Source organism: Lactuca virosa, chromosome 5, assembly GCF_052849685.1.
Source record: "Lactuca virosa cultivar CGN04683 chromosome 5, Lactuca_virosa_CGN04683_v6, whole genome shotgun sequence".
Taxonomy (NCBI): Eukaryota; Viridiplantae; Streptophyta; class Magnoliopsida; order Asterales; family Asteraceae; genus Lactuca; species Lactuca virosa.
In genome coordinates, this window is record NC_136430.1 from 111,065,148 (window position 1) to 111,082,574 (window position 17,427).

At 38.7% G+C, this 17,427-nt stretch overlaps 1 protein-coding gene across 1 annotated transcript; it reads left to right on the forward strand.

The window, feature by feature from the left end:
- The first annotated feature begins 14,463 nt into the window (after positions 1 to 14,463).
- Positions 14,464 to 16,960, forward strand: LOC145115960 (RNA-binding (RRM/RBD/RNP motifs) family protein). The gene is made up of 6 exons (XM_079052317.1): positions 14,464 to 14,660; positions 14,765 to 14,867; positions 14,984 to 15,054; positions 16,234 to 16,425; positions 16,532 to 16,662; positions 16,773 to 16,960. Exons 1-6 carry the CDS (start codon positions 14,532 to 14,534, stop codon positions 16,819 to 16,821), a joined length of 675 nt encoding a protein of 224 aa, XP_078908443.1. The 5' UTR covers positions 14,464 to 14,531; the 3' UTR covers positions 16,822 to 16,960.
- The last annotated feature ends 467 nt before the right edge of the window (positions 16,961 to 17,427 follow it).

The following is a 17,427-nucleotide window of genomic DNA, read 5'->3' on the forward strand; positions in this document are numbered from 1 at the left end:
AGATAGCATGCATGTGTGTCTAAACAATTTCAGAACTATGAAAAGGGATGTCGTAATCATAGTCTCAATTGTTTAGACCTTTTGCCATCTGCTTCAAATCTACTTGGTGGAAGTGTTTCCTCACCATCATTTTCATGAATCGGAGAGAAACCTTATGACCCTTAGATTTTATGGTGTATGTGTTCTTATCCATGTGAATCATCAAAACCATAGTCACAAGACAAGGATAATGACAAATCCAAACTCATATGGACTGAACTTATGCAATCTTAACTTCTTGCCACCTGGCAGTACAGGGCCTGCCATTGCTTCCAAGTTGTTATGCAACCAATTGAGAACTTTCAGAACTCCTATGCAAAGCCAACTTTAACTGGAATGGGCACAGAATATGTCAACACGATAGGTTATAAACCTCAAGTCGTGTGCTAGTGAAGAACCTCATGTTTTATTCTTGATTAGTTCTAGAAATTCTTTTTAGGATCTTTAAGACTCCCACTATCCTCTTGACATATAAGACTATCTTGCCAAATATTCAAGAGATAGTGCGGATTCTTTATCAAGACAAACACTTCACACAATTGGCCTTAGTTGGTCTTTGTTTTATCCAAAACATCACAACTTACCAATTTCAAATGTACAAGAGAAGAAGACTTTTACTCTTACATTTGACAAGTGTTTTAAACCTTTCTTTAAGATATGTCACTCAAGTTACAATCTTGGAGTATGACTCTAAGAATTGTTTTGGAACGAAGTATGACTCATCTTCCTGATCTAACCATTTCAACAATTCGTGACTCCTCTTCTTAGTCATAAGAATGCACTAAGATGACCTTTAGAGGACTAATTGTGATATGATTTCTATATCATTAAGATGATCACAAACATGATACTAAAGTACTCTCCCATCTTTTCACATTTGAGAAACTTTTATCTTTCTGCCTAATTTGATTCTTCCCATTCGTTCTGCCATACATTGAGACTTTTCCAATGTTTCAGAATTATACTTAAACTTGTAAGTATAACCATATTTACTAAACTTTAGTAAATCAAATAGTCTTAACGAGCTTTGTTGTGGACATGACCAATGCACAAGAATGTGTACTCGATCCCTTTAGTCCTTCACTTGACTCACACATCCATGTGAACAAGTAATTAGTCTTGATTTTCCAATGCTTGAAAGTTCTCATTCATCATACTATTCAACTTGCATGATTCTAAGTTTCGGTCCAATTGAAACTTGGGTGATGAGGAACTTTCCTGCTTTGGTAAATTTAGACACTACCACAAATGAAAGAATCAAATCCATTTTCCAATATTGCTGTCAGTGGAATCATATAAGCAACAATTTTCCACAAATGTCATTGTAAGGATACTTAAAATAAATAAATCAACACTGTTTTTTTTAAAACTTCCGGAAAAACTTATCCTTACAATGCAAATGCATATGAAAAACTTGTTGTTATCTATTCCTAAGCAATATATCATAACTCCTAAGCAACAGCTCAAAATTCTGATCACCGAACCATGCGATCAAAAACCATCTTCGCGATCAGAATCAGCATATACTTCCTTTAAGTTTCTTCACTTTTCTTTGATTCTTAAAACATCAACATGTGATCAAGTCACATCATGTAATAAGAATCTCAGAATAGAAACTTAACAGAGTTAGATAGTGAACTTTACCTGAAGCAGAGTCAAACTTCTTGACTTGATCAACCTTATGATCTTTCAGGTAAACAGGCACCTTCGCAATCAATGCCCCTTCCTTTGGCAAGAGAAACATATGGACTCACTGGGAATGGTACATGGGACTATCGCAGACTTAGCCTTTCTCTTTACCATTTGGTCAACCTAGTTGACTATGGTCGAACCCTTTCTTTGGGATGAGAAGGCTTTTCTAGATATCCAATGTTACCATTGTCAATGTCCATTGGGAAGTTGATGTCCTAATCAATTTGCTTTACTAGTCCTCAAATCATTGCTGACCAAGCAAATAGATAAGATCATTAAGGGTCATGTCATAGTCTGTTTCATAGTAGTCCCAAAGGAACTCACTAAGTGACTTAAAAAGTGATTGAACGTCCAACCTTCTTAAGACTTTGACACCCAACTCTCCTGGCTTGTCAATATGTGACTTCATCTCCAAGATGCGATCACACATAGACCTTGCTTGCCAATAGGGATTGAGTGACCTTTGAACTTGTGGGTTAGGGAGAATAATTGGAGGAGGTGGAGGAAGAGAAGTATGACTTCCATGTGCCAGAACTCGGGAAGTCATATTCATTAGGAAAGCTTGGTTTGGGAAGATCATTGTTGTCTAAAACAGACATCAACAATGGGAGAAATTCACGTAAAGTTGATTTAAGTCCTTAATATAACACCCAATATGATATATTAAGGCTAGGACCCAACAAACTATTTTATAACTTGGAAGATGGATGCCGTAATCCAAGCTATAAAATATTTGAAGGTAGGTGAATGACGATTCACCAATTTCCACCAAGATAAACGAAATGTATTATTAGGTTTTAATTGGTTTTGAAACTCCTAGATTCTTTTGAGATTCATTGAACTTTTCAATGGCATGTTTCAATCTCGAGTGTGCCCTTCAGGTTTTGTGACTGGGATGCCGAGGATCACAAAACAAGGTGTGAAGTAACCATGCAAATATACTTGGTACCCTTAATATTTACCCCTCAATCGATGTGCCGGTTAACCACACACGCTCCAACGATACTATGATAAACATTAAGTTACCCTTTGCCTACCTTGTTAAGTCCAGGTTAGTGTGCCGGTTAACCACACACGCTCCACTAACAGCTTAAACAAAGTGCAAAGTGTAATTTCATGGATTAGCACCTTATTCACATTTTCCTAAGTAACTAAGATTGGGAATTTATAAGTGTTTAGTTACTTAGTATTTATCATTATACTTATAATGAAGGGAGAATTATAGTCCTTGTCCTACCTGTTCGGCTAACGACCCTCCACCGGTCAAGGAAGCGGTGAGTGAGAGTGGACACCCATTAAACTGCCATTTTATAGGCAGTAACCTTATACCCCCCTTATAGACCGGCTTCGTGAATGAGGTCTACTAATGGTAAGACGACTTGCTCTTATACATATAATATATTAAACTTTTAATATTATAATAGTATAAGGGTGTATTTTAGACATTTAAAATACTTGGTGGTTTAATCTATTAATTAAACTAAACTTTTAATTAATTAAACTCAAACCATATCTTTATTTATGGATTTAATAATACTCTTTTAATTAAACGCTTCAATTAACTATTAATAAAGTCCATAAGAGTTAATTTGAACTATTCAACAAAACATCATAATTCCAATTATTAAATTCAAAATTAAAACCATTTAATTAATTGTTTAAGTTATGAACCCAAAAGTCTTAGAATTCAATTCTTTTTTTTCCATAAAAAACTTTTTTCAAATTCTAAAACTTTGAGGGCAAGTTTTGTAACTCTTGAAAACCTTTAGATTCCATAACTTATGGAATTAATGGTGTTTTATGATGAAACTTTCCATGTTCCATAACTTAAGGACAGGTTATGTAATTCTTTAAAACATTAACATCAAGTTTTGTAACTCCATAAAAACTTTGAATCAATTTTTTTTTTATAAAAAAAAAACTTTCATATCCATAACTTATGGAAGTTTCAAAACTCTTAAGATCACAACTTTAAAAAAGAAAACTTTTGAGCTCCAAAATTTTATGACAAAATTTGTAACTCCTTAAAACATTTAGATCAAACTTTTAAAACTAATAAAATAATCATATCATTTTATCTTTTACTAAATTTGACCTAATTCAACTCATATAACAAATGATTCAAATTTTACAAATAATTCGTTTTTCACAAAACAAGTAATTATCTTAAAATTTGACAAACGTCATGTTTTTTTTTTCCTTTTTTTTTCAACTTGAAAATAAAACATTTGCATCAATATAACAGAAAACAACTCATGGCTCTGATACCACTGTTGGGTTTTGAGCATTCTAACACTCCTATGGTGTACATACAACCCTATAAACCTTGGATCTATGTTTTCTCTATTATACATGCAAATATTAACTATTCCAAGGTTTCATCCTAACTAGCATATTATGAAGCACCTATACTACAAAGTTCTAGTTAGATGACATACCTTTTGATGTAGCTTGATGTCTTCAAGCTTTAAGAGCTTAGCCCCAATAGTGTGGAAGCCTCAAATGGAATCACAAATCACCAAAACACCTTGGTAGAACTTGAGAGAATATGTATGCACACTAAAATCGGCCCACTCTTATTTTCACACACTTGTGCCAATTTTGTGAGCCAAGGACCCCTTTATATATTATAGAGGATTAGGGTTACATCCATGTAAACCCTAATACCCATGACCTTTCATTTACATAGGATCCATGGGTTAAAAGCTCCATGGACCATCCATGAAAGCTTAGCCCAACCTAAATGAACTTGGCCCATTCCATATATATAAGAGTCCATATTTAATTAGTTCTTTTTGATCACTTAATTAATTCTAAATTAATTCTTGATCAATACTATTTAAATAATATGATTCCATATTAATATATTAGAACTTATAATATATTAATATAAATCATAAATATACTATTCTCAAAAGACTATCCATATAAATTGTGCCGGTGAAGTGCAACCCAAATGGACCATGCCGGGTCGGGTCAAGTACATACCAAATATAGTTATGGACTTAGACATTAATCCAACAAAATCCCCCACCTGAAACTCAAGGTTCAATCGCCGTTGGTCAGCATAACTTTTCTGACGGCTCTACGCGACCAGTAGCGGGTCGCGCACCGGTTGTATCAACCCGGTAGTCTTGAGCACTACTTCAGTGCTCCCGTGACCCGGTGCCCAACCTCGTCCCAACAAACTGGAGTCCTACATCTCCTGCCATACAACATCTCAAGTGGAGGTCGGTCGATACTGGCATGGTAACTATTATTGTATGAAAATTCTGCCAGTGGAAGGTACGTATCCCAGCTTCCTCCAAAATCCAACACACATGCTCGCAACATATCCTCTTGTGTCTGAATCGTCCTCTCGCTCTAACCATCTGTTTGAGGGTGGTACGCCGTACTAAAATGCAGCTGAGTGCCCAGTTCCTCGTGGAACTTCTTCCTGAACCTGGATGTAAACCGAACATCCATGTCAGAGACTACCGATACCGGAACCCTGTGTCTAGCCACCACCTCTCGCACATAAATATCCGCCAACTTTTCAGTGGATATACTCTCAGAAATCGGAATGAAGTGGGCACTCTTCGTCAATCTATCCACGATCACCCATATGGCGTCCACACCCCTCGCCTTCCTCGGTAACTTCGTGATGAAGTCCATAGTGATCTCTTCCCACTTCCACATGGGAATGGGTAGCGGCTGAACCTTGCCATGAGGCCGCTGATGCTTGGCCTTGACCTTCCTGCAGGTCAAGCACCGCTCCACAAACTAGTCGATCTCCCGCTTCATGCAAGGCCACCAATAACTCAGTCTCAGGTCTTTATACATTTTCGCAGCCCCTGGATGTATAGAGAACTTGGACTTGTGAGCCTCCTCCAATATCTTCTACCTCACTCCCCCAGTCACCGGTACCCATACCCGGCCGCACTGTGTCAAAAGACCACGACTATCCTTAACAAACAAAGGATATTGCCCCCGAATCTGCTCTATCTTCCAATTCTCCTTCTTCACCCCTCGACCTGAGCCTCTATGATCATATCCAACAAAAGAGAAATCACTGTCATCCTCATACAAATGTTCCCAATTGGGGACCCCGCCGTCTTGCGGCTCAACGCATCGGCCACCATGTTGGGCTTCCCTGGATGGTATAGGATCTCATAATCATAATCATTCAGCACATCCAACCACCTCCTTTGTCGCATATTGAGGTTCTGCTGATCCATCAAATACTTCAAACTCTTGTGATCGGTATAAATGGTGCACCGCACTCCATAAAAATAGTACCTCCAAATCTTGAGGGCAAACACCACTGCCCCCAGTTCCAGGTCGTGAGTGGGGTAATTCTCCTCATGAGGCTTCAACTGCCTCGAGGCGTAAGTTATCACATGCCCCCTCTGCATCAGCACCGCACCCAACCCTGAAATCGATGCGTCACAATACACCACCAAATCATCTAACCCCTCGGGTAGTACTAGAATCGGAGCCTCACATAACTTCCGTCTCAGGGTCTCAAAAGCCAACTGCTGATCCGCACCCCATCGAAATGTCACATTCTTCTTGGTCAAGCGGGTCAAGGGCACAACAATCTTGGAGAAATCCTGGATAAATATCCGATAATAGCCCGCTAAACCCAAGAAGCTACGGATCTCGTAAGCATTCTTCAGTGCTTCCCACTTCATCATTGTCTCAACCTTCGCTGGATCAACCGAAATACCCTCCTGGTTGATGATGTGCCCCAAAAATTGTACCTCTCGCAGCCAAAAGTCACACTTGGAGAACTTAGCATATAGCCTCTCCGTCCTCAGGGTCTCCAATACTTCCCTCAAATGCTGCTCGTGCTGCTCCTTGGTTTTAGAGTAGACCAGGATATCATCAATAAAAATGATCACCGACCGATCCAGCGTCGGTCTACACACCCTGTTCATGAGATCCATGAGCATTGCTTGGGCATTGGTGAGCCCAAATGGCATCACCACAAACTCATAATGCCCATACCGAGTCCTAAAAGATGTCTTCGGTATGTCTTCATCCCGAATCCTCATCTGATGGTATCCCGACCGAAGATCAATCTTGGAAAACCAAAACGCACCCTGTAGTTGATCAAACAAATCATCGATCCTCGGTAACGGATAACGGTTCTTCACTGTCATTTTGTTCAGTTCTCGATAATCAATGCACATCCAGTGTGATCCATCCTTCTTCTTCACAAACAGGATCGGAGCTCCCCACGGGGAACTACTCGGACGGATGAACCCTCGGTCTAGCAGCTCCTGTAGCTGCGTAGATAACTCCTGCATCTCGGGCGGTGCTAGCCGGTACGGTGCCCTTGCTATCGAAGCGGCACCCGGAACCAAATCAATGTGAAACTCTACCTGCCTCTCCGGAGGCACTCCCGGTAACTCTTCGGGAAAGACATCTTGAAACTCCTGTGCTACCGGTACACTGCCCACATCCATCGTGGTCTCTACTCTCGTATCCGAGATATAAGCCAGAAACCCCGTACAACCCTGCTGCAGAAACCTCCTAGCCCTCGCATCCGAACAGAGAGTTGGCCCCTACGAGGCTCTCTCACCATGAATAACCAGTTCTCCCCCACTTGGGGTTCGAACCCTCACTAGCTGGCGCTCGCAATCAATCATGGCCCCATTAACCCCCAACTAGTCCATCCCGACAATCACCTTCAGCCCTCGCAATAGTATCGGGACCAGATCCACGCGAAACCTCTCGCCCAACACATTTAGGACGCAATCCGGATACACCCTTGCAGCGCTCACAGTGCGGTCGTCTGCAATCTCTACCTCGAGAGGGGAATCCAAAGTTCTCGGCGCGTCCCGGAACTTCTTGCTAAGCGCAAGTGACACGAATGATCGGGTAGAACCCGAATCAAACAAGACATAAGCAGACATACCATTGACCAAAAAGGTCCTTATACATAAGCACAATGCACATATAAGTAATACAATAAATAGTGAGTAGAGAAGAATAAACACGTACCGACCACAACGTCTGGTGCTGCCCGAGCCTCCTCGATAGTCAGCTGAAATGTGCGACTCTTCACCGCTGGAGCATCCGCCTTAACAGGGCAGCCATCAGTAATCCTCATCATGGCGGGCGCAGGCGCAGCCACTGCTCCTCTCCTCTCTGCAACCTCGGACAATCGGCCTTTTTATGGCCAATCTGGTTGCAGTGGAAACATATCAAGCCCTTCTTGGGGCAATCCCTGCTCATGTGGCCCTGCTGACCACAAGAGTAACATCCTGATATCCCGATTGTCTGAAGTCTTAGGCTTCTTAGCCTGACCCACTACTGTTTGTGCCTGCTCCGGCTTCCGCTTGGTGCGGAAGTCCAACTCCATTTCCCGTTCCCGGGCCTTCTCTACCATCTCATTCAGGGTTTTGCACCCTGTAAAGCTCACAAACTCCCGGATATCATCCCTCAGCATGGAATGATATCTCGTCTTACGTATATCCTCGTCAGTAGCATACTGAGGTATCAACAATGCTCGCTCACGAAACTTGGCGGTGATCTCCGCCACAGTCTCGGTGGTCTGCTGGAGTTCCTGGAACTCCCTCACCATCCTCTGCATCTCAATGGCTGGTGCAAACTCCAAATCAAATCGCCGAACGAACTTGGCCCATGTCATCTCAGCCACACCGGCTTCTCCCACCTGGCTGGTAACCTCGCCCCACCAATCCCGGGCCCTGTGTCTCAGCATAAAAGAATCAAATCCTACCTTTGCCTTATCCGGGCAAGAACTTGTGCGCTGGGCGTTCTAGATATCCGCGACCCAGCGTCGGCTAACGATGGGGTCCCTGACCATGAAAAACTTCGGCGCCCCACACGCCTTGAACTCCCGGAATGAGGGAGTTCGGGCCCCGATCTGGCCCGCAGCAATCTCGGCTCTGAATGACCTGAGCCTCTCCTCCATAATCTCCATAATCCCTTCCTTGACCGTCCCAAAGATCAGTGGGGTAGCGTCAAGGATGCCCTTCGTAACCTCTGCTGCAATGATCTCGCGCAGCCTCTCATCAACGGGCTCTGCACTGCCGCCTGATCCGGATCCAGATCCTGATCCCCCTGTCCCAAATCGTGTCACCACCATGCTAAACTCTAATGTCCCAAACCATAATAATCAGGACATATATATATATATATATATATATATATATATATATATATATATATATATATATATATATATATATGGGATCTTCGCACACCGGTTCTCTTTAGAGCTGTCAGATCTAACATTGGTTCGGGTACAGGTCCTGTGCTTTCAGTAGTACGGGTACCTTCCACACCTACCTATACCTTTTCCCAAGGCTCTACCTGATAACTCTAATTCGTCCCAAAATAAATCATATACCACAAACCACCGCATAACCCAAATCCCAGGTTGTCCTAAGATTTTCTCTACCCATATCAATCAGACCAATCATAAGAGGTTGCCTTTATGCATGCAAATTATACACAGAAAATGATCAAATAGACTTTCGAATAAAAGATTCTACCCTAAGACCACAACCAGACAAGGAACAGGAAATAAGGCCAAATCAATCATTCTAAGGCTATAAGATCCTAACTGTATACAATTTTAGAAGCATACATATAGCAAGTTTCGTACGATTATCAAGCTCAAATATCAGTATAACATGGCTAACACATTGGGGAACTACTTACTTGGCTCGACCGATCACGCACGTTGCACTCTCCTCTTTACATTCCTTAAGATTTTTTAACTTTTATTTTTGAAAACAATTTTTACCATTTCCTTAGTTTGAGTCCTGACACACCCGAGAGTGTGCCCGAATCCCTCAAACCAAGGCTCTGATACCAACTTGTAACGACCCAATTTTTCAAAGAAAATTTTCATTTTTGATTAGTCAAATACATTTCCATATTTTCAGAAATCCATTCATAATTGTTTTCAAAACACATGTCAATTACAACTTTTATTCCAAACATCAGAGTGTCCATAAAACGCCTGGGAGAGAGTGCACGCTGCCCCATCACACCTTGCACTTGCCCTTGGGATCTGAAGTACCTGAAACAGATCCACAACCTGTAAGCTAAATGCTTAGTGAGTTTCCCAGAGCATACCACACACACAATACACATATCACATATCCTGTTAGCTATAAAAGCAACCTATAACACATAAGCCATGCATACATAAACCTGTAAGGATGTCATGGGCTCCCCCAGGGTCTTACACCTTCGTGCCATGGGCTACCCCACATGGTCTTTACCTAGGAATGTCATGGGCTACCCCACATGGTCTTACATCCAATCGCCACGGGCTCCCCCCGGGGTCTTCCATGCAATAACACACAATCACATAGCATAACAAATCACAGAAGTGACTAACACATATACCATAATCACATAATGGGCCGCCCTTGGTGCCTTAGACCCATGGGTATGGTGAGAAGACTCACCTCTGTCCGAAGAATCTGAAACTGCTCTCCTAACTGTCCGTAACCTCTCGTGATGAATAATAATATTAACCCATGTTAGGACATCACATAATCAAAGGGGACCCAAACCCCAAGTCCTTCCATGAAGGCCCAAATATCCTTTCTTTGTTAATGGGCCCAAAGTCCATAACCAAAAATCATTAATGGGCCTCTTGGCCCAATAAGACCCTACCATAACACCAATGGCCCAATACAGATAAAATGGCCCACTATTCACAGAATGCAACCAAGTCCAATAACCAAATGAGGCCCAACAGATCAAAGGCCCAAAACAGATCCAAGCCCATCTGATGCGTACGCTTAGCGTACCACCCTGGTACACGCAGCGTACTGGGGCTCTAGGACTTACGCGCAGCGTACACTGGGTTATGCCTAACGTACTAACAGATTAAGCACTTTTTCCATTAAGTGCTTAATACTCGATTCTTTTACGTCCAAAAGTCAGATCTACGTTTATTAAGACGACCTAGGGCATAAAGTTGGCAACTTTATGCCTTTGCATGCCTCATATGTTCCCAACACCCCCATTAAGACCTTTCTAAGGTTCTTAACCCATGCATGAGGTCAAAACACCCACCAAGACTCCAGTTTTATGTTGAAAAAGGACCAAGGGACCTCAGATCTATCATTTCCATCCTCTGGAGTTGCTTAACTCACAAGTGGAGGTCCAAAATCAACCAAAGGGACAAAACTAGAAAACCCTAGCTAAATCAAATGAATAAGATGGCAAGGTCATAACTTTATACCTCCAGAAGCTTTGCAAAGTGACCTAGATGCAGATTCTTGAAGCACCAAACCACCCCAAGCTTGCTTAGCAATTTCCCTCTTCTTGAATGAACTCTAAAATGGCCACAAAAGCCCACTCCTTAAGCTCAAAACCCTCTCACACAATATCTCAGCTGTAGGTGGACGAAATGAGGCTAAAGAGGCTGATAGGGTTTGGTCCAAGAGGCTATAAGGTGTTTAAATAGGGTGTCAAGTCCGAGATTTAGGGTTTTGGCCCTCTGTTGCGTACGCCCGGCGTACCCTTTTGTACGCACCGCGTACGCAAGGCTCCTTCGCGATCCTTCTCCCCTAGTACGCTAAGCGTACCCTTAGGTACGCCCAACGTACGAGAGGGACCATTTTTGCCAATTAATTCATTTTCAAGGGTTTCAAAGGTGTACCTGATTTGGAGTGTTACACACATAGTGTTCTGCAATTGAAAAAGGAGTGACCAAGGACCCAAGATAAAAAATTCTTAAACATCCATGATTATCATTTAAATATTTCACTTGGAAAGTTGTTTCTTGTCCGATCCAAGAAGCATACAACCTATAAGGACACTTAATTTTGTCACTTGCTTTTCTAGAAACAACCAATAACCTGTTATAATCGCTTTTAGCAAAATGTAAACTATACCTATTAGCCATTGCATAGTTCTTAACATAAAGTTTCAATTGTTCAGGACTCTTATATTTCTCCCTGATTCAGGTATCATTTTTTCCCCAATTAACCATAGGGTTGTGAATATTATGTTCGACCCCAATTTGTTTTTTTTTTCTTCCTTTACATTCTTTTCCAAGCTTGTAAACTGAAACGCATCATCAGACAACTCTTCCTTATACTCCCACCCTTGATAGAACTTTAATAATTCAACATCGTCCTTATAACGATGGTGTAACAAGTACAAAAAGGATGTGCTATAGTGTTCCCCATAAAAACATCAACATCTTCCTCATATCGGGCATCTATAAACATATCTTCTTCTATGTCAGAAGATAGTGACCCTATGAAGTCAATATCTGTTAAAGATCCTAAATATCCTTCATCTTACTATCGCTGCTTCATTCCTCAGTAATATTAGATTTTGAAGAAGAAGCCATGTTTTTATAATAATATGCACTACAAAAAACAATAAAACCACTTAAAATGGAAAATAAAGTCACTACTTAATGACAACAATTAGAAGATTTAAACGCTAATCTTCTATTACTCAAAATGTAAAAAAAAACAAAAAAAAAAAACCCGCTATATCTATTTAATAATATGTACAAAAGCATACAACTTCAAGTGGAAATTCAAATCACTACATTATGACAACGAGGAAGATTTAAACACTAACATTCTATTACTCACAAATGTAAGAAAAAAATATGATATCTAATTACCCACTGCTTGCTTTGGACATAAGTTGAACAAGTGTATGGTGGGAATGTTGGGCTCTACCAACATCAAGATAATGTATGAACCTACTTATTTCCCTTCATTTGTTGGTTTGTTTTTTACTATGAGGTCATTTGATAGTTGCTAATTGGGTTAGAGCTGACTAGCTTAGAAGTTCTGACTGAGTTAACTTCTTATTGAAACTTGCTGTTTGATTTTGCATCTGAGTGACTGTGCAAAATGACTATATTACCGTCAAACAACATTTTTATAATAATTCATTTATGATTAACCATTTAATTTATAACATTACCATGTAATTTATAATATGATGCAATGTACAACCATTCTTCAAAAACGATGCATATAAGCATATAACATAGGGACAAAATAATGTAATTTACAACTATTCTTCAAAAGTAATAACACAGTGGTTACATGTTAGCAAAGAAAGGTGGAAGCTTGGAGCACAAAATGGTTGGTTCTACATATTTTTAGCATTGTCTTGATGATGGTGTGAACAATAGCTTTAATTGGGTCAATTGCAGGAGTCATAGAAGCAAAAATTAGCTATCATGTAACCAAAATGTAAACAAACATTGCTGATTCTATATCTCATATACCATAAAGAAAACTTGATACCTTTATCTACTTAATTATAAATACAGTTTCTATCAGACTACTTATCAAATTTACTTGCTTGTAGTTGTAGCTCTTTTATTTTGTTCCTTACTCTAAGGTGGAATATAATATAAATCAAGCAAAATATGATGATGAAGATGATGTGTCTGCCAAAACCTGCAGGTATTCATCATGATTTTTATGAAAAAGCTTACTAATTTCAATTGATTTTCTTGGAAAAGAAGATAATTATGATATTACCTCAAGATGTTCTTCATTAAATGAATCTTTCTAAACACTTCAAGTGTCTGAATTACAACAAATTTATAGAAACATTCATCCACAAAAGCAATCTCAAGAGACATACAAAGCCAGGAACAACAAAATGGGAAAAACGAAAGAGCAAATTGAGAAATACGCACCTAATAGACCGATGAGGTGTGGTCGAAGGAAGGCAACAAAGCTGAGGTTGGATGAAGACATCAGAGGAAGGTGGTCGGAGACTGTGACATCAGATCAATAACAAAGACGAGGTGGGACGATGTAGACATATCAAATAGGGCAAAATGGGAATTGTGGGTTTTGGTGCACTTTTGTCCCGGTCCTTCAGTTTTGAAGAGATGATCGAATCTGTACTTCCTCATTCACCGAGTCCAATACTTAAAAAGCAATATCAAACATGTCAAATTGGTCTTTTTTTTACACAATCCTCATTTGGACCCAATTAAAACCTATATTAAACACCACCTTTGTTGAACCCCACATCTTCCAACGAGGGTTTCAAAGGTTTAGTTTGCCCTTTTAACTAATTGAGTTATATTTAAAAAATATCCACGTCATTTTACTGTTTAAAAATTATATTACATATTTGCGACATTATATAATCAGCTGGCCAATTTGTTTGAAACCTGCTATTTGGTTTTGTTTAAATCTATCCTAATAAATGAAGATTTTTGTGCCACATGTCACACTCTTATTTAATTTGTCAAATGTCATTTTGTGGTTATTTTGAATTAATTTCTTTTCCACATGTCATTTTATGAGTTTTTCTATTTTAATAAATTTCACATAATACTTTAATGTAATAATTACAATAAATATAATAATAAATGAATATCAATTTCATTAATGGACTTACCTTCTTATTTTAAAATTCCCAAATTAAAGTTCATTAGTTTTATTTTGCTTATTTATTTAAATTTAAAAGATAAAAAAAAATCAATTTTAATAATTCATTGTTTTTCTTATTTTCTTATAAATCAAAAGTTCTTAAATATTTAGACATTTATATTTAATTTTTTTAATTAACACATATAATATATAAGTCTTACACCTAATGAAAAATATATTATTTTTTTTTTTTTTTTTTAAGTTTGTGTTCATGAATCATGGCTATAAAGAACGTATAAAGAGTACAATATGTTTGGGCTTTTCGTATATATCATTCTACAAAAGCCCAGAAAGCGTGACTTTGGGTTTTTGCCTTTTTCTTATACGGTATACTCGTTCACATCACCCACCTAAGTGCAGAATATTGGTAAGAGAGACTGAGCGAGAGAGAAGATGGCTTTGGAGGAAGAAGAACACGAGGTGTACGGAGGAGACATCCCAGATGTAGGTGAAATGGAAGGAGACGTCGATCCTCATAACGCCGACGTCGAGATGGCTACTGCAGACGATGACGCCGTCAAGGTTTTTATTTTTATCGGTCTATCGATTCAAATTCGTTAACCCTAAATATGTGATTTGTGTTTATTGTCCAAAATCCCTTTACCTTTTTCCTCGAATCACTGCAGGAACTCGACGAGATGAAGAAACGATTGAAAGAGATGGAAGAAGAAGCAGCAGCTCTTCGCGAAATGCAAGCCAAAGTTGAAAAGGAAATGGGTGCTGTTCAAGGTCCATATTTGACTTCTCTACATCTTAATTTTGCTTAACCGCGTTTGTATGTGAATGTGTGCGAACAATGTTCAATTTATCTGAATTTTGACCTATTTGTTTCTGGTTGTCTACAGATCCTGCTGGCGCAGCTGCTAGCCAAGCAAGCAAGGAAGAGGTGGATACAAGGTCGATATTTGTTGGCAATGTAAGTATCAAAATCATATTTTATCCAATTTCTCATTTTCACACTTATCCTTGAAGGTTAGGTATCAGTTCTGTGTTACTTTTGTACTCCCCTCTGCACTTTTTTCATTTTTTTTCACCCTAAATTGCTTCTAAAAGGGTTATTCTTCCAGCAATTCGTGAGCTGACCCCACCTAGGAGTATCATTAGAGATATGAATCTGTCTAGATTTTTTTGACGTAGGAGCCCAGTTCATGATAGGCTACTTTTTAACACCTGTTCATGAAGTTTTCCATTTATCTTCTTGTTGATCTTTCTGTTTCTCTTATGTGTTGGTGTTCTAAAAAATTGATACAACAAGCCGTTTATTTATATCCATCATCAAGTTCCTTACCTCTTTTTTTTTTTTTTTTTTTGGCTTGTTAGGATGCTTCTCATTGTGCTTTTGATATATTTAACCTTTATCTGCCTGATCACAGGGCGATTCAAATTTCTCTATAGCACCAGAGTTTTTCTTTTTACCATTGATCAACATGGAAGTTGTCCGTTTGTGCATAAGCTTTCTTTTACCACAATTGAATCTACATGTTTGGAAGTCTGTGTAGTATAAAAAAGATAGATTAGGGATGAAAAAAGTAAAAAAAAAAAAAAAAAAGCATGCTACACTTCCTTCCCCGAAAAAAAAAAACATCAAAAAAAGAAAAACAGAAAAAAAAAAAGTTTGAAAGTGAATATTTTGAGAAAAAAAAGAATATATGAAAAGAAATTATGGAAGATTCACATAAAATGTGGTTAGCATATACGGAAACACAGCACAATTCAAAACCCCAAGAGAACAAGAACCGAGTCGCAGTGGTGAGTTGAACACTTGAACTGAGTCAGTGAGTCAAGGTGAAGCTTCATTGCTGGAAGGTGGATGGTGATGCTGCAAATACTCCTAGAACTGACTCACTGAGTCGAAGTGGTGAGGGGTTTGCAATCACTACATATGATATATACATTTTTGTCACTTAAACTAAATTCTCTTTTCTTTTTCTAACAATTCAAAGTACAATATTGTCCTTAGTAATTATGTTAATATATTAAGAGTTTGAAGTTTGATCCCATATACACACACTTATTTCTCATCAGATTACATATGATTTACTCATTTACCCTGCTAGTGTTCATGAATTTGTACTTAAAAAATTGGGTTTTGCAGGTAGATTACGCTTGTACCCCTGAAGAAGTTCAGCAGCATTTTCAGACTTGTGGCACTGTAAACAGAGTGACTATTCTTACTGATAAATTTGGTCAACCAAAGGGTTTTGCTTATGTGGAGTTTCTTGAAGTTGAAGCTGTTCAAGAGGCTCTTTCCCTTAATGAATCTGAGCTACATGGCAGACAACTCAAGGTACTAAACTCAAAATGACGAAAGTACCCTTTCCATTTTTGTTAAATCCACTATTTTCATAAAAATGTCAAAATGACGAAAATACCCCTACCTCTACCTTACACAGGTGATGGCTAAAAGGACAAATGTCCCTGGAATGAAGCAGTTTCGTGGGAGGCGTTTCAATGGTTACATGGGCTACAGAGGATTTAGGAGGCCATATGTTCCTCCTTATTTCTACTCCCCCTATGGATATGGGTTAGCTTCACTCATTTATTTATTTATTTTTCATTTCTTTTAATTAATTACAACAATGTACTTTGGAAAATCTTGTCTTAGTAGCAAATTGTTTTTGTAATTTGATGCAGGAAGGTTCCGAGGTTCAGGAGGCCATCACGTTATATGCCTTATTACTGAAGACGAATAGGAGGCTGCCATCTGTCACTTGGTTAATTGCATGAGGAAAAAAGTATTTCTATTTCTATTGATATTGCTATTATGACTTTTGGTTTACTGCATGGTTGGGTAATTAAAATGGAAACAAGTTTGATTGTCTTGATCCTTTGTTTCAAATTGTTACTTATAGATAATAATAAGAAAAAGAGACAAAGGTATAAAATTTTTGGTGTGGTTTAACATTTATGGTTTTTAAAATCATCAACATATTTCTATATAAAAATTAATTATGAGAATTACTTAATCTGATAATAAACATGATAAGTTATTGTAGTTGAGATTACAATATAAACCCAAAATCAGTTGGATTCGAATGGAATATGGGGTTAATACTCGAGATTCAAGAGACTAGAATGACATGTGTTGACTTAATTAAAATTAAGAATTTGTAGGGTGACTTTCGTTTGAGTATGAAGTGCTTTATGAGAAATGTGTATGCTCCTCAAAATGCAAATGGAGTTTAAGTTAAAGGCGTGGTTATAAAAAGGAAAAAATGTTGGTGTTCAAAGTAGACATCGAGAAAGCGTACAATTATTTGAGTTGAGATTTTTTTGAAACAAAATTATC

Coding starts and splice junctions, on each gene's coding strand:
- LOC145115960 (XM_079052317.1), top strand. CDS start 14,532: ATGGCTTTGGAGGAAGAAGAACACGAGGTGTACGGAGGAGACATCCCA. Junction 15,055..16,233: donor GGTCGATATTTGTTGGCAAT/GTAAGTATCAAA, acceptor TGGGTTTTGCAG/GTAGATTACGCTTGTACCCC. Junction 16,426..16,531: donor TACATGGCAGACAACTCAAG/GTACTAAACTCA, acceptor TACCTTACACAG/GTGATGGCTAAAAGGACAAA.